The sequence below is a fragment of the Hevea brasiliensis genome, chromosome 7 (genome assembly GCF_030052815.1).
Source record: "Hevea brasiliensis isolate MT/VB/25A 57/8 chromosome 7, ASM3005281v1, whole genome shotgun sequence".
In the NCBI taxonomy this organism is placed as follows: Eukaryota; Viridiplantae; Streptophyta; class Magnoliopsida; order Malpighiales; family Euphorbiaceae; genus Hevea; species Hevea brasiliensis.
In genome coordinates, this window is record NC_079499.1 from 103,394,947 (window position 1) to 103,422,650 (window position 27,704).

A 27,704-nucleotide genomic window follows, 5' to 3' on the forward strand; every position below is an offset into this window, starting at 1 on the left:
CTAATAGAAAAAAATTTGTACCCTATGATAGTTTTAATTTGGTGATATTATTGATACTTGATATATAGTGATGAATAGAGAGCGTCGAAGCTAAAGAAATTGGATATTAAGTACCAAAAATACACACTAATTCTACTATTATCTAGACTACTGAATTAAAATATTACCTATTTTTTTTATAAGCAAAAAGATATTTTTTAAAAGCCAGAGATTCCAGAACAAATAGCAACAAAGATGCAGACTGGGAGCAACAAGCGAAAGCGAAAGGAAGAACAAATCCTGAGACACTAAGAAAGCAAACTCTGCCAGGCTGAAAAAGAGAAGGAAACGAAGGGACGGGTCTGAGAAAGAGAGGAATTGCCATGAGCAACCGAGAATCATAAAAAAACAAAAGCTATAAAACTCAATCCTGAAAGAGCCTCTACTGATTAATGCCTTGAAATAGATTCATGTCATCCTTAATCTACTTTAACAAGTATTGTGCTACCACCTCACAACGACTTTTTGCCATGCTTCCTGCCTTGGGTCAAGGTAAATGTCCGATGAGTCTTGCAAGCGAAGCCATTTTTTGTGGAACTTATTCATCCATTTAATGTCTCTATTGGATGGTCTTAAGACTTTTTAACCTTTTTTCTTCCCTCCTCAAGAGAGCTTTGGTGAAAAATCAAACAAATCCAAAAAAAATTTGCTTTTACGTCTTTGCTTAAGAAGACGAGACAGCTTCAACTTGTTGCTGAGGATAATAGGCTTGCTCAGAGGAAGAGAAGGGGACAATAGCTAGATGATTTTGGGCCAAATGAGAGAATGGACTGTTGATTGAGGTTCTGGATAAATTTCCAACATAAGGCCCACTTCTAGCTTAAGCTGGCAGTGATGCAAGCCTTTTTTTTCTAGACCAAATAACGTGGGATTCAAAGGAGGGCAAAGACGCAAGCTAAAGTCTTCCATCGATCGATTGTTAAGATCCTGCAGTAAAAGATGCTCAAGAAAAGAGACATGAAGTGGCTCAATGTAGATAGAAGAATATGGTTGCACACACTCTGATCTGGAATGGCGAGCTCCAAAAGGGGGAAGCATCATTGATCATTAGAGACAGAAGAGCCTGAGGTGTGATTGTTGATCCAATGGGAGAGGGGGACAAAGCATATTGATGCAGATGCCCAAATTTTGGACTTATGCTTGTCAAACAGCAGTGTATTTGATAAATCGGTTGCCCACACCCACCCTTTTCCCACACCTCACCTTTCGAAGCTCTCTTTCACACCAAGCCCAACTATAATTCCTTGCGCATGGGCTGCCTATGCTATCCTTGGTTGAGACCTTATTCTCCACATAAATTATCTCCCAAATCTACTCCATGTGTGTTTCTTGCGTACTCTACCACTCATCACTGTTATAAGTGTTATGATCCTACAAGCTCCAAACTTTATCTTTCTTGCCATGTTGTCTTTGCTGAAGATACATTCCCTTTTACCACTACACACGCTCACCTCCCTCGCCTTACTATTGCATATGATTTTTATATTAATCCTAATGTTGCTCAAATTGACAGCCATGATGCCGTCCCACAATGGAGTTCACCCATTTCTTTGGATGCCACTATTCTTCCTCCTACTCCCCAATCTACTGCCCCCATGCATCTCACCATCTCCATCCTCTAGTCTCTCCGATTACTGACTCCTCCATCTCTTGAGCTTTCTCCGGCCTTGGATGCATCTACCCCCTCTTCTCCTTCGCTCGAGGTAAGTATCCCTGCCCCTTTGTCACTTCGCATTGTCACTCGCTCACAACATAATATCTTCAAACCTAAACATCCCACGGAGGGTGCCAAATTAACCCAAGCCAATAGGTTTTCCCCAATATACCCAACCTAGGCAATTGATCGAATTGGTCTTATTGTCAATGATTGTATATCTCTAGCATCTAAGAGTTGGTGTTATTTTTAGTTGAGAAATTTATAATTTGATCTCTGAATTTTTCCACTAATCACTATTTCATCTCTATATTTTGAAAAGTGAACGATTTGATCCTCGGGTTTTACTTCATCCCTATATTTTGAAAATCGAACGATTTAGTCCCTGAGTTTTACTTCTATTAAAAATTAATCGTCCTTCCATTCAAAAAAATCATTAGTCAAGTGGTTCAAGGAGAGAAATTCTATAATGGCTAAAATACCCTTTCTCCATTATCCCTCCCCCCAACACACACACACTCTCTCTCTCTCTCCCCCCAGAGTTTTCTCCTTTTCCCTGTTTTTCATTTTCCATTAGAATGGAAATTATACGATAACAATCGGCTTTGGATAAGTTGGATAACAGATTCACATAATTTGACCATCCATCTTATTTAATCCATCAATCCAAACTTATAGGGGTGTAAAAGAATCAAGCCGAGCCGAGCCGAGTTTTAAAGAGTTCAAGTCTGGTTCATGAAATTTTTTTTGAACTTTAGCCGAGTTTGAACTTAACTCATGTTGAACTTGAGCCGAACATCCATAAGTTCAAGCTTGACTCATTTAGAAAACGAGCTCTAAACGAGCCAAGTTTCAAAACTGACTCTTCAACATTTTTCCTACTATTGCGACCACTGCAAGTATAAACATCAAAAGACAAGCTACCCATTGAGGGAAAAAAGAATCTGGGACACCTACTAGGTATGCATGTTTATACACAAAAATTTTATAATTCTGGGACTACAGTCAAGGTGGTCAGATCCCTTTAAATTTGTGAAAAATTTTCCTCATGGTGCTGTGAAATTTTTTTGTGAAAAATCTATTAATTTCAAAGTGAATGGGCAAAGGTTAAGACACTATACAATTGGTGAACCCATTGAGAAGATAGCAATTGCTATCTTTCTCATTCTCCATGAGTTCCTGTTGAGTAAGGTCAAGCTAAAGACTTAAAATTATCAATTTTGGGAGTCACCCAAAATTTTCTTTGAATCTTTATATCTTTTATATTTTGTTTTAATTCTTATACCCCTTATTCAATTTTTGACATTGTTTTAATTTTGGTGCAGATGGGATAAACTTCATTGCAAGCAAATGAGTATTTTAACATTTTAATCTTCTGTCTGAAATTTTATTTTTCAGTTTGTTTCTTTGAATTTCTCTCATTTTCTATAGCTAAGTAATGGCTAGTTGGTTTTGTAGGTCTCTTTGTCATCTTGTTGATAGGAAGTTTTCCTAAACCATACCCTTTTCGTTTAAAATGAAAATCAATTAAATGTGGATTTGTGAATTTTTTATGTGTATTTGGTGAATACAGTAGGTTAAAGTGATTAGAAATTATGCCATGAAGGTCTGATTACTTAAACTTTATCTTACTTATTTTTTCTTAAGCACTATGCCAATAAGTCCATTTTGATAGAAGTTGCATAACTTTCAGCACAATCAATTTAGGATTGTGTCGGGGCTTGTGTTTACTGGTCACCATTTTGGACAGAAAGTTGCACAACTTTCAGCACAATTAATTTAGGATTGTGTTGGTGCTTGTCTTTACTGAGCACAATTTTGGATAGAAAGTTGCACAGCTTCCAACACAACTTGCATGCCTATGTCCTAACTTGTGTTATTTATTTGGTTTTGCAGGTTAACAACCCAATTCACCACTATGGGCCCGAGTCTAAGATTTTCAAGCCCACCTTATTTTTTAAGCCCTTTTAATTTATAACTCCAAGGCCCTACCTATTCTTAAAAAAAAAAAAATTAAAACCCAACCCATTTTATATTATTAAATCTGAAACCCATAACCATTTCTTTTAGCCCAAAAACCTACACCTAATTAATCAAGCCCAAAGCCCATAACCCATATCCATTTTCCCAATTTTAATCCCTAACTCCAAACCCACATCCAATACCCACGATCCCAACTACCCTCTTCTTCCTCTCGCCATAACCCTTGACACAACCCACGTTGCCCCTTTCCCTCACCTCACACCACAACTCACGCTACAACGATAACCATTCTGCCATATTTCTTCTTCTCATTCTTCAGATTCTTCTTCTCTATTTTTAATTTCTTTTATTTTTCTATTCTTTATTCCTATTCTCCACCATGGTAGATTCCCCATTATCCTTCGAAGACTCCCCTCCCCATGCACCACCCGCTTCAGCACAATCTTAACCCAAGTCGAAACAAGTTGGTGATGCTACTGCAACCCCTTCTAGTACTATTTCTTCTACTCCGCCACCTGCTCCTCACCAACAAAAGAAAACAAAAAGCATTAAACCCCACAAATCCACAAACGGTAAAAAGAGAACGGAGCCTGAGCCTCCAACCCAGCCGCAATCTACCTAACCACGTATCCCTGCCATACTTGATACTCGAATTGATATTCCAAAATCAGTTGTGAAGCATCCAAGGAAATCCTGAGGTACTACCTCTATTCCTCAGTTTGTAACTACTGCCAAACATTGGGTATTGCCTTCTACTGAGATGAAGAAAATTAAGAAAAGAATTGAAAGTAGGAAAATTGTCTAGACTCGATATTTAGATGTTTTTGCACTTAAGTCTCTGAATATTTATGTTGAAATGCAAACTCTATTGGATGCTTTGGGCTAGGTTAGATTTGTTCATAAGCAGGATTTAGTTTACCCCACTTTAGTGCATGAATTCATGGCTTCCCTATCCACTACTGCACATAAGTATGAGCTAGATCACAAATTGACAATGCATTTTATATGTCTGGGTCAAGATAGGGAACTATCACTTGATGAATTCCATCATATATTTAGATTATCTACTAATGGTCTGATTAGAATGCCCACAAATAAGTGAGAGTATAATGACCTTGAGTTTTGGCAGCAAATTGCACCCTTAGGAGGAGTTTTCGAACCTGGGCATAGTAAGGCTTCAAAAATAAAAAATCACTCATTAAGGTTGCTTCAGAGGTTAATTGCAAACACAATTTTAGGAAGAGGAGCTAGTGTTGGCACAATGACTCAGTATGACCTGTTTTTCTTATGGTGTATTAACTGGCAGAAAAGTTTCTCTTGGCTATTATTTCTATCGGTATGTGCTACATTAAGCCACTAGAGATACTAGTTAAATTGTATTTGGAGGCTTGATCACACCATTTGTTTGGTTTTGACCCTCAAATTCATAAGTGTGCTGCCATCACAACTGGATTACTGTTTTTGGATGGACCTCACTTGGCCAACGAAAAATTTTGTGTTAAGAATGAGACTACACAACTCTATGAGATTTTAGTACCAGCAGCAACACCACCACATTCCTCACAGAATCGGGTTCCCTACACCATCTGTACAACCTACTAAGCAACCTGCTGCATAACTTTCACACCAAGCTCCACCTGCTGCATAACTCACCCCACTAATCGAAATCATTGAGGGAAGTGGCTAGCTAGCTAATGAGTACTCATCCAAACTCACCTCAGACTGGCAAGCAAGAGAAGGAGGAATATAATCAAATATCAAACTCAACCCCACAAGTGGAGGAGGAACATAGTAAGGGACTGTCATGCCAAGTGTGAATCAAAAATAATTTCAAATCACAACATTTAAATATTTCATATAAACCACAAATCACATTTTACCTCAAAATTTTCATTTATAAAGTAGGCAACACAATAATTTTTAAACAAAATTCCCAAAGCCAAAACAATTAAAAACTATTCATATTATATACTAAATCAAAGTTCAATAAGAAATACTTAAATAAGTTTATTGTGCACAAACCTCGTAATTAGTCTTTCCTTATTTCACTCCTGTCGATTCCTTTGCTCGGAAGGCCCTTTTTCCACTGAAACACACAATTAAGATGTTTCAATATTTATTCAAATTATGTTTAACCATAATTTTAGCAATTGAAATTTGCATTTAAACTTTACTTATATAATCCCATAAATTGAGTTCTTTGTGTTCTTGATTATGGTGGTTACTATTTATTTGACCATTGGGTCAAAATGTTGACTTTTTCACACTAAATAGGTATACGAATTCTCATTACCCCCACATACCACATTTTGAGTGCCTAATTTGTTGATCTTGGTTGCCATTTCAATTTCTAAGTCTCCTAAGAGAAAATTCAATTTTTCATTTTTGGTGCCTTGTTTTGCACTGTTCCATTGGTCTAGTTACTGTAGGAATTTGGCTAAGTGTCATTCATCAAAGTTGTTCTCTATTGTCTTATCTTTAATTTCCTTTTTAAATCACTCCATTTGGAGTTTTGTAGCCCAAGATATGGTCATTTTTCTAAGGCTGGCCGGATTGGTGTTACCCAAAATTTCTGGGCACTTTATTGGTTATGGCAGTTTTGGACAACTAACTTTGGGTGGCAAAATGACTTGGTTATAGGCAGAATTTGGATTGCTGTTCTTCATAAAAGTTGTAGTGCTATGTCATACCTTTCCAATGCCACAAAATTCAGGTCATTTGGACCTGCCTAGCCAAGTTATGGCCAAATGAACAAATACTGTTCATTTGGTCACTTTTGTACAGTGGCAGTGCATAATATCCGGATTTAACCTAATTGTTCACTAGCTTAATGTCATTTTCTGGGCATGGTCTCTAAATGAAAATTGTGTCTTTATGTGTCTACTTTCATTCTCAATTGGCCTCACACCAATTAGGTTGATAAAATTTCAGTTTTGGTCCCTGAAAGGGACCTAAGTTAATCTGCTATATTGGAACCCTTCACTAATCCGAATTGCACTTCATTTTCACTCATTCAAACACATCACAATTGGTCCCAATTGACCATTTCTAACATTAATTAAGGTCATTTGCATCAATTGACTATTTCCTCCATTTTTTCCCCCAATTTCTTATGGCTTAAGAACCCTAAATTTGACAACTTATGCAATTGACATAATTAAAGTGCATAACCTTCTTATATACACTTAATTTGACTTAATCATATGTTCAATTGCATCAAACTTGAGAAAATCTTAGTTCCTCTAGTGTAGGCAAAATTTCCCTAATTGGTCTCACCTATTTGATTTGTTTAATTTCCCCATAATTTCTAAACTAATTCATGCACATGAACAAAATTCTAAAGAGAAATTAGGTGATTAATCACTAACCTTGAATGAAGCTTCTTCAATCTTCAATTTCTTCAATTTTTTCTTCTTTCTTTCTCCTTCACTCTTCTTTCCAAGACTTAAAATCAAGTTTTGTTTAGGAAATTTAGGGAATTCATGGTGGAATTTAGGGTTTAGAAAGCTTGCACATAAGCTTTCATGGTAGAAAATTAGAGAGAAGGAAAAGAGAGAGAGAGCTACGGCACACAAGAAGAATATGGGTCTTTTACATTCTTTTTTTCATTTTATGCATTAATAATTCTAAAATTGACTTAGTCAAAAATCAATTAAATAAATTTCATTTTTGACATCATAGTGAGGTCACCAAGGTGATGTAATAAACCTATTTTCATTTCTTTTTCTTTTTCCTTTATTTTTTCATAGTTCTTTAATTTAGTTCTATATTCTGAAATTTCCATTTCTCCAATTTTATTGGACAGTTAGGTCAGGAGTCACCTCTAGGGGTGAGTTGACCAATTCGCCGGTTTGATCCGATTTGCAAGTAATTCGATATTTCTTCCTGAGTCCTAACCTAATTATTTGACCTACTTATAAGCTCTTTTATGTAATTTTCTCTTTTCTACTAGGTTCACAATAGTCCTTAGGACCGTAGTGTCACAATTTCCCATTCAAAATTAGGGTTAGGATTGACCTCGCAGTCACTTTCCAGTAAGGTTACCCATTGTTGTGACCCTCGGCTAATTTAACTTTTTATGCTTTGTTTTTTTTATCTATACTTAACTATCTGGTAATTACTATTTATTTTCCTTCAAGGCTTTTCTAGTTGTCTTAAACATAGTTCTAATCCTCTTAATTGTCCGGACCGACATCGGTCGCCGGAACAGTGTAATTTACCAGGTTATGCAAATAGGGGTGTTACTTCAAAGCTACTTTTGTACATTACTTGATTCACTTAAAACCCATTAAATTTTATAATTAATCATGAATCCTCTTAAATCCCTAGTTTATTTCTAAATCTAGATGTTTTTAGGTTCATATCCTTAATTATCTATCAATAATTTTCATCTTTCGATTCTTCAATCAAAGATTAGAAACTAGACCCAATGGGATCCAACATTAGGTAAGTCATAAAGCACATAAGAAAAAAAATTAAAACTCATATTTATATAAATCTAGAAAAAAAAAACCCAATCTAAATCCACAAAAAAATTAAAAATATTATAACCCAACTCTGAAATCTTAGAAAAATATTCTATCAAGGTAAAATTTACGTAAGGAAATGATAAAACTAACAAAGAAAATATATAAATAGACTAAGAATAGAAAAATCCAGGTGAAGGAGAGTCAAAACTTTGAAAAACTATAGTTTAATGTCACTTGGCAGTACCTCTCCAGCAGAAATGACGTCCTCCCTTCCCCTTTTTATTCTTTTTTTTTTCCTTTTCTTTCGTTATTCCTTTTTTTCTATTTACTTCTTCTCCTTCTTAGGGCAAAAACTAGAAAAAGATGATTTTATATGGTCCTAAAAGTTGCCCTAAAGTAGGTCTAAAAATGGATAAGGACAAATAAATGGATAGAAGATGAGGTGTCAAAATTTTCAGGTCAGCATAATCCTAAGCAACATCTTAAACAAGGTTCTAGGCGGTAGCAGCACAGGGTAAGTAGGTTTTTCAGCAAATCTCTGTAGGTTTTGTGTTAAAATAAAATTTTTGCTGCGCTTGACTTCTAGTTTAACATGAGCCACATCTTAAATACTATGATATACCCTAAGCAGGATTTTAAGCAACTTCTTATGCAAATTTCGATAGGTTTAGATTTCAAAACTTGAGTTCTTCATCTTTTTCCATTTTTCAAGTTTCTAAACCTCCTCAAATCATTTCCTAATGTATTATTGACCTTTAATTCACTACAAAAACCTATTAAAAATATCAAAATTTTAAAAATTAAATATAAAGTAATTAAAATAAAATTAAAAATATAAAAAATACTCAATTATAAAAATAAAATAAATGTAAAACTATTCTAAAATAGCAGCAGAAAATGAGTGTAATAGAATTGAAAAAGATGGAAGGGTAAGTAAGTCCATTTATTGATCTTAAAAACAGGAAAAGGCGGCTCTTTTAGGATATAATAATAATAATATAATATAATTACTCCACTTCTATTTCTTCATTTAAAAGATGTTTAATCATTTTTCATTGACAGAGAAAGCGAGAATCTACTTTTACTGTTCCTTGAAAGACTCAAGTGGATTATATTTTAATATATTATAAGCTTTTGGGCTTGGCAGAGTTGGAAATAGGGTGATGTTTGATTTAAATTCTCTACCTTATGAAAAGTTAACTTTTTATAAAGTAATTTATCATCACGAGGATAAGTAAGTTACTTCTTGAGAATTGAAAGAAGTAATTTCCTATTTAACGTAAAGAGTCAATTAGATTGTTTTGCCAAGAGTAGATGAAAAACTAAAAAGTGTGTGTGTATGTTTTTGGGTTGCTGTTCCAGGAGTAGGTGAAAAACAGAGGAATAGGAGTGTGTTTTTGGTTTGCTATCCCCAAAGTAGGTGAAAAACAAACGAGTATGTGTGTGTCAAGAGAGGGATGGGCTTGGTAAGGTTGGAACTAGGATGATATTTCGTTTAAAATCTCTGCTTTCTGAAAAGTTAATTTTTTATAAAGTAATTTATCATTATGAGGATAAGTAAGTCACTTCTTGACAAGTGAGAAAAGCAATTCCTTCTCTTTCTAAGAAATTGGTAAAATATCAGTCAAATAAGATAGATTTTTATACTTTATGAGAACTTAAAATTCTCTAGCTAAATTATTCCAACTAAACAAAACTTATGAAGAAAGAGAAGAGTAAACATATTACTTATCAGATAAATTTTATTATATATTAATTTCCCAAATTGAATTTGTTGAGAGGTAAGCCAGTATTTTGTAAAAAGAAAAAAGAAAAACCTTGAAGAAAAAAAAAAAACCTTGAAGGAAAAAAAGCTATCAAAATCATAGTTCCTTTAGTAATTAGTATTAATTTTTCAATTCAAATTTGTTGGTAGGTAAAACATAATTTATTATTTTTTTGCAAGTAGGCCAGTTATAAATTAATTATTGTTATCAATAAAAATTAGAGACTAATTACGCTATTCTTTTTTTGAATTTTTTGATTTACTAGAAGTCTTGTGTTATCTTGAGCTATTTATAGTCTTATAAATTTTTACATAATTATTATTAATAATTTTTAAAAATAATGTGGTTGAGCCTTAGTTTTCTTTTTCTATTTTTAAATGGTAATAAATAGACAGATTTATTTTTATAATCTATTAATTACTATTGACTATTAAACATTTATTAAATTTTTTTTAAAAAAAACACTTGAGAATAAAATTAATTCGATTCCATCGTAATCGTGGCTGTCTCTGTATAATAGCTTTCACTCCATTTTTTTTATTGCGATAAATATATATATCCACATGGATTTCATTAGTTCAATGCTTTCAATGAGTTTGATTCTTATATATTTAATTTGATATGTTATTCTTTTAATCCAAATGATTTCTTTTTGTCAATTATGATATTTAGAATGAATAATTTAATTATTTTTAAATTAAAAAAATTAAAATATATAAAAATTAAGTGTGATTATCTGAAAATTTAATATTTTTTTATAAATAATTTATTTAAATATTAATGAATATCCTAATCTTCTTTATTTGATTTTTCTACTTGGAGAAGACTAGCAGGCAAGTTACTTTTTTTTTTTTTTTACCTGACTACCATTAGGCCAAACGTCACTGTCTAAGTTTACTTCCATTCATTTTCCCCTCAGCTACAACCTATGAAATAATTTTCAGATCAAGGCAAATTTAGCCAGAGTGGTGTTTTAAAGACAAAACTGGCAATCATAGCGTTAGCGTCGGTTTTCATGCCGACACTCTTATCCAGTATATTAAAAAAAAAAAAATGCATACAGAAACTGAATAATTAATTAATTTAAAATTATAAAAATAAAATAATTGTATTATTTAAATAAATGATTAAATAATTAATTTTATTAAAATATAAAAAATTAAATAGTAATTTTCTAAAAATAATTATCTTGGCTGGTATGAAATTCACACCTGTTGTGGAAAAAAGAAAAAAATTCCATAGGTATGGGGAGCGTAAGGACCAAAGCAAAATTAGCTTCTACAATTTTTTTTTAGGGCTTCTACTTTTTTACAGCAACTTAGCAAGACACTGGCCGGTTTTGCGTTGCAATGAATTTTTTGTTATGCTTGATTTTCAGTTTAATTTGAGTCACATTTTAAATCTTAATTAGAGTTTTAAGTAATTTTTCATATAAATTTCGGTAGACGTGAATTTTAAAACTTGATTTCTTCACTTTTTTCTATTTTTTTAAGTTTTTAAATTTCTTTAAATCATCTTTTAATATACTATTAACTTTCAATTTACCATTATAATCTATTAAAAATATCAAAATTTCAAAAATTAATATAATTATTATAATAATAATAGTAATAACTACTCCACTTCTATTTCTTCATTTAAAAGATGTTTAATCATTTTTTCAATAAAAGAGAAAGGCAGAATCTACTTTTAGTGTTCTTTGAAAGACTCAAGTAGATTATATTTTAATATATTGCAAGCTTTAAAGATCCGTAAAAAAAATATTTATATTAAAAACATAAATAAAAATTTTATTTTCTAATAATATAAATTATTAAATTTATTTCTTCTAAATAAATTTATTATGTATCAATAATTAATAAAATCATTTAATTAATTCAATTGAAACAAAAATTTAATGATTTATTATATATAATTTAGTTTAAGACTAATTAATATTAATAACACAACATTTATTATTTATTTATTATAATGCATTGAATAAAATATAATTTAATAACAAATATTTAAATGTAAAGTCTTCTTGTGTAGAGTTTTTTTTTTATATTTATCATTTATAAAAAAAAATAAAGATTTCTTGATCAAACTTTCTTTTAAGCTTAATTTAGCAATATTAATTAAAAAAAATTAAATTAATTAACCTATAAAAAGAAACCTAATGTTATTTTTATGATAAATAGGTTTAGTATATAAAAATATTTAAATGCATATTATTTTAAAATATTTTTAATTATTAAAAATAAACTAAATGTATTGTAATTATATTAGAATTTAAGAGTAAATCAAATTTACACATTTAATAAATTAATAATTTTAGATAGATATAGATATTATGAAAAAGACTATAGATATTATTTTTTAAAATATTTTTAGATAATAATAATAATAATAATAATAATAATAATAATAATAACAATAATAACAATAACCACACGTTAAGAGACCTAGACATTGCTGTTTCACGTAAAGAGTCAATTGGTTTGCTGTACCAAGAGTAGGTGAAAAGTCGAGGAGTGTGTGTGCGTGTGTGTTTGGGTTGCTATCCCTGGAGTAGATGAAAAACAGACAAGTATGTGTGTGTGTGTATGAAGAGATGGATGGGCTGGGCAAAGTTGGAAATATGGTGATGTTTGATTTAAATTCTCTATCTTCTAAAAAGTTAACTTTTTATAAAGTAATTTATTATCATGAGGATAAGTTATTTCTCGAGAAGTGAAAGAAGTAACTTCTGTTTCACATAAAGAGTCAATTGGATTGTTGTACCAGGAGTAGGTGAAAAACTGAGAAGTGTGTGTGTGTGTTTTTGGGTTGCTGTCCCAGGAGTATGTGAAAAACAGAGGAATATGAATGTGTTTTTGGGTTGCTATCCCAAGAGTAGGTGAAAAACAAACGACTGTGTGTGTGTTAAGAGAGGGATGGGTTGTGCGGGGTTGGAACTAGGATGATATTTGATTTAAATTCTCTACCTTCTGAAGAGTTAATTTTTTATAAAGTAATTTATCATTACGAGGATAAGTTACTTCTTGATAAGTTAAAAAAACATTTCCTTCTCTTTCTACGAAATTAAGGTAAAATACCAATTAAATAAGATAGATTTTTATTATATGAGAACTTAAAATCCTCTAGCTAAATTATTCCAACTAAACAAAACTTATAAAAAAAGAGAAGAGTGAACATTTATTTAATTAAAATTTATTTAAAATTTATTTAATCCTTTCGATTAATTTTTTTATTAGTCAAGTTAATTAAAAAAAAAACAGATGTAAACAAAGATTGAATAATTGAAGAATTTAAAATTATAAAAATTAAATAATTGTATTATTTAAATAGATAATTAAATAATTAATTTTATTAAAATATAAAAAATTAAATAGCATTTTTCTAAAAGTAATTATCTTGGCTGTTATGAAATCCATACCTGTTGTGGAAAAAAGAAAAAAATTCCATAGGTGTGGGGAGCGTAAAGACCAAAGCAAAATAAGCTTCTACAATTTTTTTTAGGGCTTCTACTTTTTTACAGCAACTTAGCATGACACAGGCAGAGTGTATTAAAAAGATTTATCGACAGGGATTTAGTGTTTGCGTGTTCATGTTAAATTTTTTATAATTTTTAAAAATTTTTTTTAATAATATTATCTTGCATGGCTATTAAAAAAATTAGCCAATTTTATTGAAAAAAAAAATATAATATATGTGATTGCTCAATTATTCAGTGTATTAGCATGAAAAATTAGGGATGTTGTCCCCGCCAGATAAGGTGGCCAAGCATTAAAGCCAACTTTCATAGAGTCGGCTTATAAACAACTAACTGGCTAACCCAACAGATAAGGTGTGCGCCTGTCTGAAAAGTCTGTCAATCATGATAGCGGAAAAGCTTCGGAACACAGCCCCCAAACACGTTAATATAATTCAATTGAGTCGACTGTAGGACTGTCAGAAATTAAACCAGCAGTTTTAAGGGGGGTTTTAACTTTAAAAATGCCAGATTGATCAAATTTACTCTGATTTAAGAAATATTAATATATTACTTATTGAATAAACTCAAATTCGAGTTGATTAAAAATATGGGTTAACTCAGTAGACCAGTTCAACTTCCCCTCCCCCACATATATAATAATATGCCAAGAGGTCAATTATTCTAATTAAAAATGGTTTTGGGGCAAAGTGATGAATTCTAATTTACTTCCACTTATCATATTATTGTGAGAATCAGTTTTTCCTAGGATGGGACAATTAGTTTTATATTTAATTAAGAGGTAGTACACATGAATCACATCAGAAGTTGTAGGAGAATGGTAAATAAATGATCAAATCGATTAAAACATGTACTAATAAATTCAATAATGTAAGAGATGATTTATTCAATCAAAATCAAAATAATAAAAAAATATAATATACAGAAAATTAAGCAACGTGTTAGTTATGATCAAATTTTATTGTGATAAGGGCAACACCTTAGATCTTTCGAGTTTGCACACATATGAGGACACGAAGCTTTTGGAAATTAAGCACATTATCAAGAGCAAAACCAAAAGATCTTCTCAATGGCCCTTCAATTGTTTGCTCCATTTTCTAATTGCTCTTTCCCTAGACAGCCACTAAGAAATCACAACCCATTCAGATTACCAAAAAAGGGGAAAATTTCCAGCCCTCTTGGATGCATGGTTAGTCCAAAACTTGCCAAGAAAACTATTGTGAGACGATCTGCAAATTACCAACCTTCCATTTGGGATTATGATTTTGTGCAGTCACTAAAGACTGAATATGTGGTATATATACGTTTCTATTTATTTAATCCTCCTCCTCCTCCTTTTCTTTTCCAGGCTCATGATTACTGTGATGCAGGGAGAAGTGTGCACAAAACGAATCAATAAGCTGAAGGAAGAGGTGAGGCTGATGCTTAAGCTAGCTGTGAATCCTTTGGATCAACTCCAACTAATTGATACCTTGCAAAGACTTGGATTAGCTTATCACTTTGAAGATGAAATAAAGAGAATTTTGATGAGCATTTCCACCCATGATAGCTACGAAAATACACGGATGAGGGAGGATTTATATGCTACAGCTCTTGAATTTAGACTCCTGAGACAACAGGGATATAAAATACCACAAGGTAAATAACTTCTCACTAGTCTCCTAATTTTATTTTAATAAATTGTATTCAATAATAAATCTAAATCTAGTAAAGTGTAATAATTGTTTTTTTTTTAAACAAGCAAAACAAACTTCATTGAATGAAATGAAAAGCAAGGGAAATGCTCCAGACTACCATGCCAGCAGAAATACTGTGATATGGTTTTTTTTTTGGAAAATACTCTGTGATAATGTTGATATAATATTCATGCATGTTGTTGTTAAAATACTTTTTTAAGAGCAACTTGTAAAGAATTGTAACCGTGACACTTTTCACCCTTTCCCAAACACAACATTCTTAATCAAAATCAGAAATAATAGTTTAACTCGAGAAAGTGAATTGCAGAGATCTTCAATAGTTTTCGAGATGAGATGGGAAACTTCAAAATGTGTCTATCTGAGGATTGGGAGGGAATGCTATCTTTGTATGAGGCATCATTCCTTTCAGAGGAAGGTGAAAGTATCTTACAATTTGCAAGAGATTTTACAACCACTTCTCTAAAGAAGTATGCTGAGCAAAGCGAAGACCAAAATCTATCCATGATAATAAGTCATGCATTGGAGCTCCCACTGCATTGGAGGATGCTAAGGTTGGAGAGCAGATGGTATATAGATGTATATGAGAGAAAACAAGGCATGAATCCTCTTCTGCTAGAACTTGCTAAATTGGATTTCAACAGTGTGCAAGCAACACACCAAGACGATCTAAAATATGTGTCAAGGTATGTATAGTCCAAAGATGATGTGGTAGAGTACTAAGTTTTCATTAAATATCGTACTTCGGTTTTTTTGGCATGAGGCTGCTCATGATATTGGCTTGTCTTGTTGTAAAACAAAGGTGGTGGAGGAATACAGGTTTGGGGGAAAAGTTGAGCTTTGCCAGAGACAGGATAGTGGAGAACTTCTTATGGACAATTGGGGAGACATTCGAGCCACAATTCAGCTATTGCAGGAGAATGAGCACAAAAGTCAATTCACTATTAACAACAATCGATGATATCTATGACGTGTATGGCACTTTGGATGAGCTTGAGCTGTTCACTGATGCTGTTCAAAGGTTGGTAGGATATATATTATTTTATAAATAAATTAAGTTTGGTTATTTATTCAATTATTCATCAATGAAGCCAATAAATTGCTTATAAAAAAAAATAAATTACTTATAAAAAAAATGAAGCCAATAAATTATGTCCATTAATTGGAAATATAAAATATATTCATCAATAAGTTTGGTTATGTTGTGATTTCAGATGGGATGTCAATGCAATAGAGCAGCTTCCAGATTATATGAAGTTATGTTTCCTTTCTCTTCATAACACAATAAATGAAATAGCTTTTGATGTCCTTAAGGAACAAGAATTTCACATCATCCCCTACTTGAAAAAAGCCGTAAGTATGCTGAATTTTCCATATCATCAATTTGTCTCCAATCACTTTCTTGATCATTTATAAGTAGCAATTGTCAACAAATTACTATCTAAGGTTGGAGGTGGTAAACGAGTTGAATTGGTTGATTAGGAACAATTCAGATTGTGAGTCGTTTGTATATTATGTTTTTTAGATAGATTCGGACATTAAAAATTTATTCCTCAAATTACTATATAAAAAGAATTTCACGTTAAATTTAGATTAATTTGTGAGTTACGAGTTGTTTTGGATAAACTATTAATTCTTTTTTTTCAAAAAGTTATTCATTTAGTTTTAAGATAAAAAATTTGAATTAATTGAGTCAATTGAAATGTGTTATTTTGAGTCAAATTATTTAGTTGACCTTCAATTTTTATTGTTCATTCAGGTTCATATTAAAACAGATTGCAGATTATTTTGAATTGGATATATTTTAATTTACTTGGCGAATCAAGTCAAAATTTACAACTTTTATTTGTGATCAAGTATTTACTTTGCATTGCAAGATATTCAAATCCTGACAGTCTTCTCCTTCTTGAAAATTTTGAAAGTAAAAAAGATATTGTATTAATAGCAGTTCATCTAATTGCATTCTTATCCCATTTTTAAAATTTTCAGTTGGCAGACATATGCAAATCATACTTATTGGAGGCCAAGTGGTACCTTTGTGGATATACACCAAGTTTACAAGAATATCTCGACAACGCATGGATCTCTGTTGCAGCTCCTGTGATGCTCGTCCATGCTTATTTTCTTGTAAAATCTCCAATCACAAATGATGCCTTGAAATGCTTGGAAGAGTATTCCAATGTAATTCGATGTTCATCAATGATTGTTAGACTTGCAGATGACCTTGGAACATCATCAGTATGCACTCCTTCCCTTTTTTTTTTCTTTTGAAATGTCTCATTCAACTCTTTTTTTATTAGTGCTATAATCATCTTATCTTGTTGATTATTCATCAGGATGAATTAAAGAGAGGCGATGTTCCGAAATCAATTCAATGTTACATGCATGAAACGGGAGCTTCAGAAGCAAAAGCTCGTGATCACATTCGATTTCTAATTAGCGAAATGTGGAACAAAATGAATAAAGAAAGGGTTGCAGATTCTCCATTCTCGGAAACTTTTATTGGCGTAGTAATTAACCTAGCTAGAATGGCACAATGCATGTACCAGTATGGAGATGGGCATGGGATTGGGAACCACGAGACCAAGGACCATGTTCTATCATTGCTTGTTCAACCAATTCCCTGCCTATCTGTAACCATTTAATGGATTAAAAACTAAATATATGATAGGTGGAGATTCTAATTAAGTTTGTTATGTTGGTTTTGAGGATGGAAATCATTGGGGATTATTGTAAATTGATCATGAACTCTATTTTAAAAAACGTTCTTATCTTTTTCTGTTTAAGTTTCAATACCAATTGGTATAGTTTCTTATGAAACTTCTCTAGTTACATGTTTTGTTTAAGAAAAAATAATGAGTTTGAGTATTAATAAAAAAAAAATTCTACTCTAAACTTATGGTTTTGACTGTCGTATTTTCTTTTGATAAATCAGAATTTTATTAATTTTATAAACTATAAATCGAAACTTAGCATTAGCATCTAGACTAAAACTAAGTCAATGGACTATTCCATAACATCCAATCTATGGTTACTAATGCAAAGTGAAAAAACTAAAATGAAATACAAATAGAAGTAATACATCTCAAGGTCTTAAGACCAAGGCCAAGAAAAAAAAAAAGGAAAATAGCAAACACCCTTCCATACTACCCAAAAATAAACTACTGCAGTGAAGGGGCAAAGCTCTAAAACCACGAAAACCAAACATCTAATGGACCTTTCGCAAATTCAGAATAGCGGCTTAGCCCAGGGCCGAAATTACAACCAGGCAACAAAATGTTGATCTCTCAAGACTTCTTGCTCGGCGAGACTATCTGTCGCAAAATTTCGCTCCCGCAACATACGTATAAAAGACATATTACCAAGCTTGGAGTTCTTAATTTACCAATGACACTGAAGGCTCGTTGAAGGTGCCAAGGCCTACAATCATGAGATGAAGTGACCCACTTAATCACATTAAAAGAATCAGATTCAACAATGAGAAAAGGAATTTCATAGTTGTGAATTGAAGTGAATAGCTAGATTGCTTTCATAATGGCCAATAGCTCCGATCTGTGTCGTTAGTCACGAACACCACAAGGACAAGAATACACGCATAAAAAGATTCAGATGAATTCTTGAGAACTCCACTTTCGTACTTAAATGGTTAAAGATTTAAAATAAATTGAAATTATTATTTTTTTTTTAAAAAAGTCACTATTACTTTTGTACAAAAAGAATAAATACTTTTAAAAAAATTGTAGAAACAAAAAAGAAACTTATTGGATCAACAAATTAATTATTGTTAAACTAAAAAGATTAAAAAAAAACACCTAAATAAAAAGTGTGTTTAGGAGTGTTGTATGGTGCGGGGTGAGTCCTATGTAGCTGTTGTATGTATAACGAATAAATATTGACCATTAATTTTGATGAAATTTATATTGGACACATTATAATCAATGATTATAACAAAACAATGATTGTATTTTAAAATTTCTCAGAAAAAAGAAAATACTGAATAAGTTTGCACTTTTATGTTTGAAGGAGTAAACAATATTAAAAAAATATATATGTAGGAAAAATCTCTTTTTCTAAAAAAAATAATAGGAGAAAAATAAAAAGTTAAAAATAAAGAACCAAATTCCAACCAATACTATTATCTAATTGCCCCTTTGGGAGTAAATGATGCCCTTGAACAGTCCTCCAAAGACAAAATGCCCTCTTTACTTTTCACATTGCGGCCTATAGGATCTAGCTTCTTCCACCCCTACTTCGCAATAACATAGTCCCTAAGGACATGCTCGACAGTAGAGGTGGCGGTTTTGAGTCGGAACTGAACCGAAACTGATTCGGTTAAAATCAGATCAAAACTGGTCAAAATTGGAATTGACTTCAAATCGGATCGAAATCATCTTTCTACGATTTGGTTCAGGTTCATATTTTTCAAGAATCGTGAACCTGTGATTCCGAACTGGATTAAACCGACGATTTCGAACTGGATTAAACCGGTGATTTAAATACAAAAAAATTCAATAAATATGTTACCTCACTCCTAATTCATTTATAAATATCATTAATTCTCTACACAATTATTTTCTACACTCTCTTCAATTCTTAATACTTTTTCAATTTCTCTCAAATTCTCTGAATAATTATTTTTTACACTCCTTTTAATTTTCAGTACTCTCTCAATTTTTCTACTTTATTATTTTATATGCTTACTGAAATTTTCAATACTATCTCAATTACTTTGTTATTATTTTAAATCCTCAATAAAATTTCTAATACCCTCAATTTTAATTTTTTTTTCTCTTTTATACTTTTTTAATTATCAATTATCATATAACTTTTAAAAAAAGGCAAGTAATAAAACTAGAAATTTTAATTTCTCTAAATCCTAAAGGGATACATAGGCAAAATTGTAACAACCCTGAAGAAAAAAAAAAAAAAAGGGTGATTTGAGTTTGGCATGTGACAGTGGGTTTCCACTGTCACTACCAAACATAAAAAGAAAAAAAAAAAAAAAAAAGAGGTGCCCCCCCCCCCCCCCACTCTCTCTTTTCTCTCCTCTCCTTCCCTCTCTTCTTCTTCTTTCTTTTTCTGGTGACCGGCCGGCGACCTCCCGAGCAGCTCCCCACCCAGCCGGCGACCCTCCGGCGATGGCCATAACCACCAGAAACGGCGACAAGAGAGGGAGAAGAGAGAAAAAACGCGCGCACAGTGGGCAGCGGCTTTCTGGCGAGATTCTGGCTTCATCCGACGTCCGATCGAGGTGATTCAGGTGGTGTAGGAAAGCTTGTTCCGAGACCTTTCTTTTGATACCAATTTTGCAACAAATTGAGGTCGGATGAGTGAGATATGGAGGAGAGAAGTTTCGGGTTTTTCAAGCTTTTTCGTCAGATCTACGACGATCCGACCGTTGGATCGACGATCCGAGACCACCTATGGACTGAGGAAGAGGAGAGGAACATGGTGGTATGATCAGATCCGGCAAATGTCACCGGCGGCCGGCGGCCGGCCACTGTGCGCGGTGGTTCCGGCGGGGCTCCGGTGTTTCTTAAACAGGAAAAATTGGAGAAAAATTCTAAGAAAAATATATGATGAAAGTAAAATTATTTGGAGATATTCTATGGTATTTGTTGAATTTTTGAGTGATTGTAGAATATTTTTTAAAACTATAGATAGATTTTAGTTAGATTTTTAGCATATGGGCATATAAGATTATTTGAAATTAAGATATTTAAATTTTATATAATTGGTTGAAGCTTGAGGATGGAGGTTTAAATATGTGAATATTGAGTTGAGTTGAATTAAGAATATGTTAGCTGTTGGAAACTTATGGAATCGAGTAAAATTCTTGGATAAAATATTCATGGGTGATTAGAAAATTACAATTCATTTTGCAATAGCCTTATAATATTATTAAGGACCACAGGACAAAATTTTAGAATTTTTAGAGCATGTTTGAGTGGATTTTTACAAAATGTCAATTATAGGGACTAAAACGTAATTTTTAAGGTTTTGAGTATTGCTTGGTTTGGAGGGCCCAGGAGGGGCCATATAATGATGATGAGATATGAGTTGAATTTAGAAGTGTTATTTGAGCTTTTTTTTTTGCAGATTGGGTAGGTCCCAGGTATAGGGGAAACTTTACCGAATTTCCGACATAAATTAGGCTGTCTGTTGCCTCTTTAGAGTTTTATCTTAACTTAGTACTAATAAATTTATAATTTAATTATTAGGTGATCGAGGTCAGCTATTTTTCTGCATCCAGCAGCCACAATAGTCATCGGTGTACTGTGAGTAAAATATTAATTTTAATTGTAATTTCGATATTATTATATGTTCAAGCATGCCCATGCATCACTTATATGCATATATTTATGTAGTTAAACTCTAGGCATGATTTATGTTGCATTCATAACTGTTAAAGTGCCATGGATGTTGTTGTGGTAATTTGGAGCAGTGTGCGTGCGTTGGCGTGCGTGTGATGTGGTGTGGACTATGGATAGGACGGGTAGTCACGGCTTGAGATCTTCGCTGGGACCCGATCCTTCGGGGGTAGTCACGGCTTGAGTTCTTCGCTGGGACCCCGATTTGGTTTATTAAGCGAAAGTCCGGCTTGAGTTCTTCGCTGGCACCAGGTTGGATTTAAGAGAGCTGTATAGGGGATCAGCTCCCATATATTATGATTGATATTACTGGGTGTGTGAGTGCTCCAAATTACCTTTTTGCTGCTATGATGTGAAATTATTGCTGTTGTTGCATTTCACTCTACAGGGTGCATTAGTTTTAGATAGTTATAGAGATTATGGTTAAAATTGATATTTTACTCTCTGAGTCGAACGCTCACTCCTGTTCAATATTTTTCCAGGCCACAGGAGGAGACATTTTTCAGAATAACCTGTCCCTTTCCTCTCAGGTTATGAAAAGATTACTTAATTGTATTATTATTCTTCAAAATTGTAATTTAGGACTCCGCATGTGCTAGTAGTAGCATTAAGCCTGTCAGGGACTGTATGAATTCAAGTTTTCGTATTAATAAATGAAAAGAAAAAATTTTTTATGAGTTTTAAATGGTTATAAATGAGGTAACAGGGTTGAGTTGGGCTCCCCTAATTTTAGTTTCTGATAATTTATGGGCTAAGTTGGCCCGAAATAAAATTATAACAGTTTAATTTAAATTATTTTATATGCATATTGGGCCTAAATTATGGGCTTGGTTATGGGTTGAGGAATAGTTAGGCTTACTACGGGCCTCGGGGGCTTTAGGCTGGCCCAGGTCCTAGTGCCGGTCCGGCCCATAGGTTGGGTCGTGACAAAGTTGGTATCAGAGCTTAGGCTCTAGATTCATGGGAAAGAATATACTTGGGAGTGTAAAAAGAGTCTTGTTAGGATGTTACATGCGGAGTATAGGATTCTGTTTCTTCTTTTTCTATAATTCTTTGTTTCTAGATTCTGCGTTATACGTCAGGAAATATAAGAGTACCTCAGTTAGTGTCTTGATTTTCGTGGAGTACATAGAAACATGAAACAGATTTAGCAAACTTATTGAGGTCTACCATGGAAACACGTACTTTAATAAATACTATATTTTTGTCAGTATGGGTTTAAAAATGTTGTGCCCATTTTGTGCAAGGCACGAATACATAAAGGTGAGTCTTGAAAGTACAGTTGCCCTGGATAAGGATGAGGATACCTGTCACACCCCGGCTTAGGGGGCCCCAGCTCAAGCCCCTCTAGTGAGCCTTCTTGCCAGCGTACCCTTCTAGAGGCCGGACCTGCGACTCACAAGGTACTGTCCGCTTTGTGGAATTAAATCCCTTCGCTTCTGCAGAGCTAGGATTCGAACCCTTATCACTCACGGTTTTGCTTCGCCTCTCACCAATTGAGCTGATACCACTAAATGTGACGCCCCTCACCCGTCTACAGTGTAGCCGAGCGATGAGTACCACATTCGGTGCCGGAGCACCCTATCTTGTCTTGTCATGTCTATTGTAAATTTTAATGTCATTTAAATCAAGTAATTTATGTGTAGAAATTTTTTTTTTTATATATATATATCTTATTTCTGTGGAGACCCGAACAGATCCTCCTCTGTTTTATTAGCATCTGGCGGGTTCCACTATCACGTGTTAACATATTCATAGTCATCTCACATATTTCCATATCATATTCTCTTTTATCATATCATTCACAACTATTTATGAGATCTCAAAATGAAGTGTCATCTATTGCATTCATATGGAAATTCATATATAATAAATTATAAGTTTTCATTTCAAGTCCAAAATAAAATACATCATAAACTAGTAATTACATCATGACTAGACATAATGAACCAAAATACTAGTCTACACATGGGCCCTATCAAAATATAAAAGACTGATGAGGTGACTCTGATCGGTGGCAGATCTGGTCGAAACTCTGTCCGAATACTACTGTGGCGGCTGCTGATCTTCAGTACCTACGCGATGGAAAACCAACGCGCTAAGCATAACGCTTAGTGGTGCATAATTTATAATAACAATAATTAAACAATTGAAATAATATTTACAAATCATAAATTGTGGGTCTTTTACATTTTTTTATTACACTTTGGAATCAATTAAAATTATTGGGATCTTTCCTGTTTACTTATTGTATATTCAGTATTAATTAATTATTATCAATGCCCAAGAAACCTATAACAAATTATAAAAGCTGGATACACGGGAGTATACGGGTTAGACAGCCATATGTCTACCCTCAGATACATCCGTGCACGAGGCCACCGTCGCACGGACTACCGTCGAGCTTGTAAAGCCAGAAATAAAGTAGGCACAATGGCCAGTAAGTAGGCATATAGCCTGTAGAACAATCATATCAGACATATATTGTCAGTTCATGATTTTCTCTATAAGCAGTATTGCTATCTGTGGTCCCTAATTGGTATACCAATTTATCCAAACTAAATAAATAAGTCTAGGCATACTATGGGCAATTAAACATTTTTAATTATTTTAGCACTATTCACTGTTACTATTTTCTAGTACTGTTCATTGGTACCATTAATTTCATATTAATGGGACATTAGTCCCAATTTACATATTCATATCATTTTTAATATTTAATTATCCTTATGAGTATTTTAATTATCATATATAGCATTTTTCCCATGAACCTTTCTTTAGGTTCATGTTGATGTGTTATCTTTATCTAGGAATTTGACTAGGTTAGGATGTCTATTTAGTCACACTTCCTTCATAACAATTGTTCCTCTAAGTTTAAACTTGAATTTCAGTTTTTGAATCACTGAATTTGGAGTTATAGAACTCAAGTTATGGTCAAAATACCATAACTGGTCCCTTTGCCTCTAAGCTGTCCACAATTTACAATTTCTAGTCAATAAACTTTGACCAGTCATTTGATCATTTTATGGTCATTTTTAGACTTACGTTCCTTCACAAGATATGTTCCTCTATGTCTTAGGGACTCCCAGGTACAATTTCATAATTTTTCAAGCTTGGTATAGTGAGTTATGGTCAATGTATTAACCTGGACTCTCAGTCCTATAAGGGCAAAAATCAACTTCAGGGCAGTATGTTTGACCCTCTTTTTAGGGTCTTTACACTTATAATTTAGCAAAGGTGTCTAAATCAATATTGTAGCCCTAAGTATCATGTTTCTAGATCATATTGGCAAATCTCAAATGGAATTTCCTAGTGGGAGTTATGGCCAAATGAACACACAGGTATCAAATGGCATTCTGGGTTCAACTTAACATTTTCTAGATTTCAATTCCTAACTTTGGCTAATATTTTCCCTGGGATGCAATGGTTTTTAGAGCTTGGTCAAAACATAAAAATTGTTGTGCTATGTCTTATAAAACTTTTGGCACTAGTTTCACTCAATTTGCAGCTTTGGAGACCAAGTTATGGCATTTTTGCCAAAACTGGTCAAGCATACCAAAGGAACAGTATTTTGGTCATTTTCTGGGTTGGCAGTTTCAGTGACCCAACTTGTGCTAATAATTTGAATTGGTTAAAGGCAAAACTGGGTTAAGTAGTCTTCATGAAAAGTGTAGCCCTATGTCTAAACTTTCCATGGGTAAAATTTTAGGTCAATTGGACCAGTATAGAGAGAGTTATGACCAAATGAACGTGTACTGTTCATTTGGTCATTTTCTGGGTTGGCAGTTTCAGTGACCCAACTTGTGCTAACAATTTGAATTTTTTAAAGGCAAAACTGGGTTAAGTGGTCTTCATGAAAAGTGTAGCCCTATGTCTAAACTTTCCATGGTTAAAATTTTAGGTTATTTGGACCAGTATAGAGAGAGTTATGACCAAATGAAAGCTCAATTGGTGAGAGGCGAAGCAAAACCGTGAGTGATAAGGGTTCGAATCCTAGCTCTGCAGAAGCGAAGGGATTTAATTCCACAAAGCGGACAGTACCTTGTGAGTCGCAGGTCCGGCCTCTAGAAGGGTACGCTGGCAAGAAGGCTCACTAGAGGGGCTTGAGCTGGGGCCCCCTAAGCCGGGGTGTGACAATACCACTGCTGGCAGTCATCAGTGGATGACCCAGTTAGAATAAGTTTATGATAATAGTATATTCAAGAGAGATAAGAAATTGGTAGACCTAGTCGGTCAGGACGTATCGTAGTAACTATACAATGTTCTCGATGTCTGCTTTGTAAGCTGCAGATTACAATACCGACATGGGATTATTGTGTAGAGCTGCGTGCATCCCCATGGTGCTCTATAATGAGGGTGTTTGCGGATGGCTTCTGTTTTGGTACAGTTATGCCAGAACAGAGTTCTATATCTGCAGAGGAGTTGGGAACTCCTGGTTAGGGGTCTAGAGTTAGAGTATTGAAAGGTCACAGTTGGGTGGTAACTAGAGTTAGTGACTCAGTTACCCTAGCATGAGCTAGAGTTGCATTAAGAGTTGCCATCAGACCAGAGGTTTCGGACTAGTTGTAAAGTAAAGGTGACACCTATAGAGTGAGACCATCTAGTCTTCGGTATAGAATTTTGGATGGTTTTTGCAGAACGATAGACGTTTTGCTTAGAACTTAGTGAGAATAGAATACCTTGTGTGTATCAGTATGGAATAAAGTACAACCCTACTAGCTAAAGAAGGTTGAAACTATGAATTGATGATTTACAGAGCTATGATATGATAAGAGAGACATTAATTTGACATGGTTTTGGGCAAGGTGGTAAATGTAGTATATTTGTTGCAGCAAGATAGGGTATAGTCCTATCTTTTCAGAAGGGATCGAAGGTTATTACTAATAATGGTGACCAACAAAATAGTGCCCCAGATGGGACTGTAGAGTGTGATAGAGAGTAGTTGGCTCGGGTATCTTGCAGAGGATACAAGTTTGATTATAGAAATCATATATAATCAGATCACGATGGATGTAAATCCTTTGAATTGGATGACAGGTTTGGGTGCCCAGAATCTTAAATTTTGGCGAATTGAGTAAACATAGAAAAAAAAAATAATAAAATAATAATAAAAATAAATAAATAATAATAATGATAATAATAATAATAATAAATAAATAAAATTGCTGCAGAATCAGTTCTCGAGGTAGTAAGGGTATTATGTAAGCTAAAGGATAAGAATAGAAATCATACGATAAAAGTATGACTGCAATTTCCTGAGTTCCTTTCTAACTTCATATTTTTCAAAACAATAATATAATCTAATTATAATAGTATTAAGAGTAATAAATTAGCAAAGATAAATCATAGAGGCCAATGGATAAAGAAAGTGCAGAATGAAAGTTTGGACAATTGATTGCCGATGCAATATAATCTAAATGCTAGTGGAAGTACTAGCTAGAGTGGTCAAAGGACCAAATCTAAGTAGCATAGACATATGATAACTCGATAGAGACTCTGAAAGATATAGTTAGCGAGTACAGCTGTCATGTTAGGAAGAAAAATGGAACCAGGGATTGAATAGTCAAGTTCTATTTTGGGCAAGACAAAGGAAATAAATGAAAGGATAACCAAAAGAGCGCATAATAAAAGGAACAAAGTAAGATATAGGGTAGGCTAAGCGTTATTCTTGGCAAGGTAAATGACAAGGACGGAGAACCCAAAATGGGACCACATTAATGAGAATAGTGATGGAGATATAGAATCTAGTAATGTGATACTCATAGCATGATGTAGTTGAGGTAGTGCCAGGGGCTAAAATATAGAGTTTGGAGTTACATGATTGGATCATACTTTATTTATTCTCTATTTCTAAAGTGAAGTGGATAGTAATGGGGCAAGATTCTTTTAACTTGTTAACAGTATCAAGAAGATTAGGCGAGGAATACAATAATAATGAACAAAAGCTAGACGGTGTGCGATGGTATTGCGGACTATCTAATTAGACAGAGAAGAAGAAGTTAGTAAGTAGTAAGTTGAATAAAAGTCAATCTAAGGAATCAAATAGGTATAATGAGGGGAAAGAATTATAGATAATGACACATAGGCTTCAGGTTAGACTTTTGAGATAGTGAGAAGGTAGTTAGAGGTTCGTTATGAATGTCAGGCAAACGTCTTTAGTGTGATCAACAGAATCACTTTGCAGTGAAGCAATAACGATAAAACAACAGTAAGGGTAGAACGAAAAGTGACAATTATGGGTGGTAATAAATCA

At 33.3% G+C, this 27,704-nt stretch overlaps 1 protein-coding gene across 1 annotated transcript; it reads left to right on the top strand.

Annotated features, from left to right (window-relative positions):
* The first annotated feature begins 14,425 nt into the window (after nucleotides 1–14,425).
* LOC110671749 (terpene synthase 10) lies at nucleotides 14,426–17,866 on the top strand. The gene is made up of 7 exons (XM_021834312.2): nucleotides 14,426–14,680; nucleotides 14,757–15,024; nucleotides 15,391–15,766; nucleotides 15,883–16,101; nucleotides 16,295–16,433; nucleotides 17,070–17,318; nucleotides 17,417–17,866. The coding sequence occupies exons 1-7, from the start codon at nucleotides 14,456–14,458 to the stop codon at nucleotides 17,723–17,725; spliced, it is 1,785 nt and encodes a 594-aa protein (XP_021690004.2). The 5' UTR covers nucleotides 14,426–14,455; the 3' UTR covers nucleotides 17,726–17,866.
* Nucleotides 17,867–27,704: the final 9,838 nt, after the last annotated feature.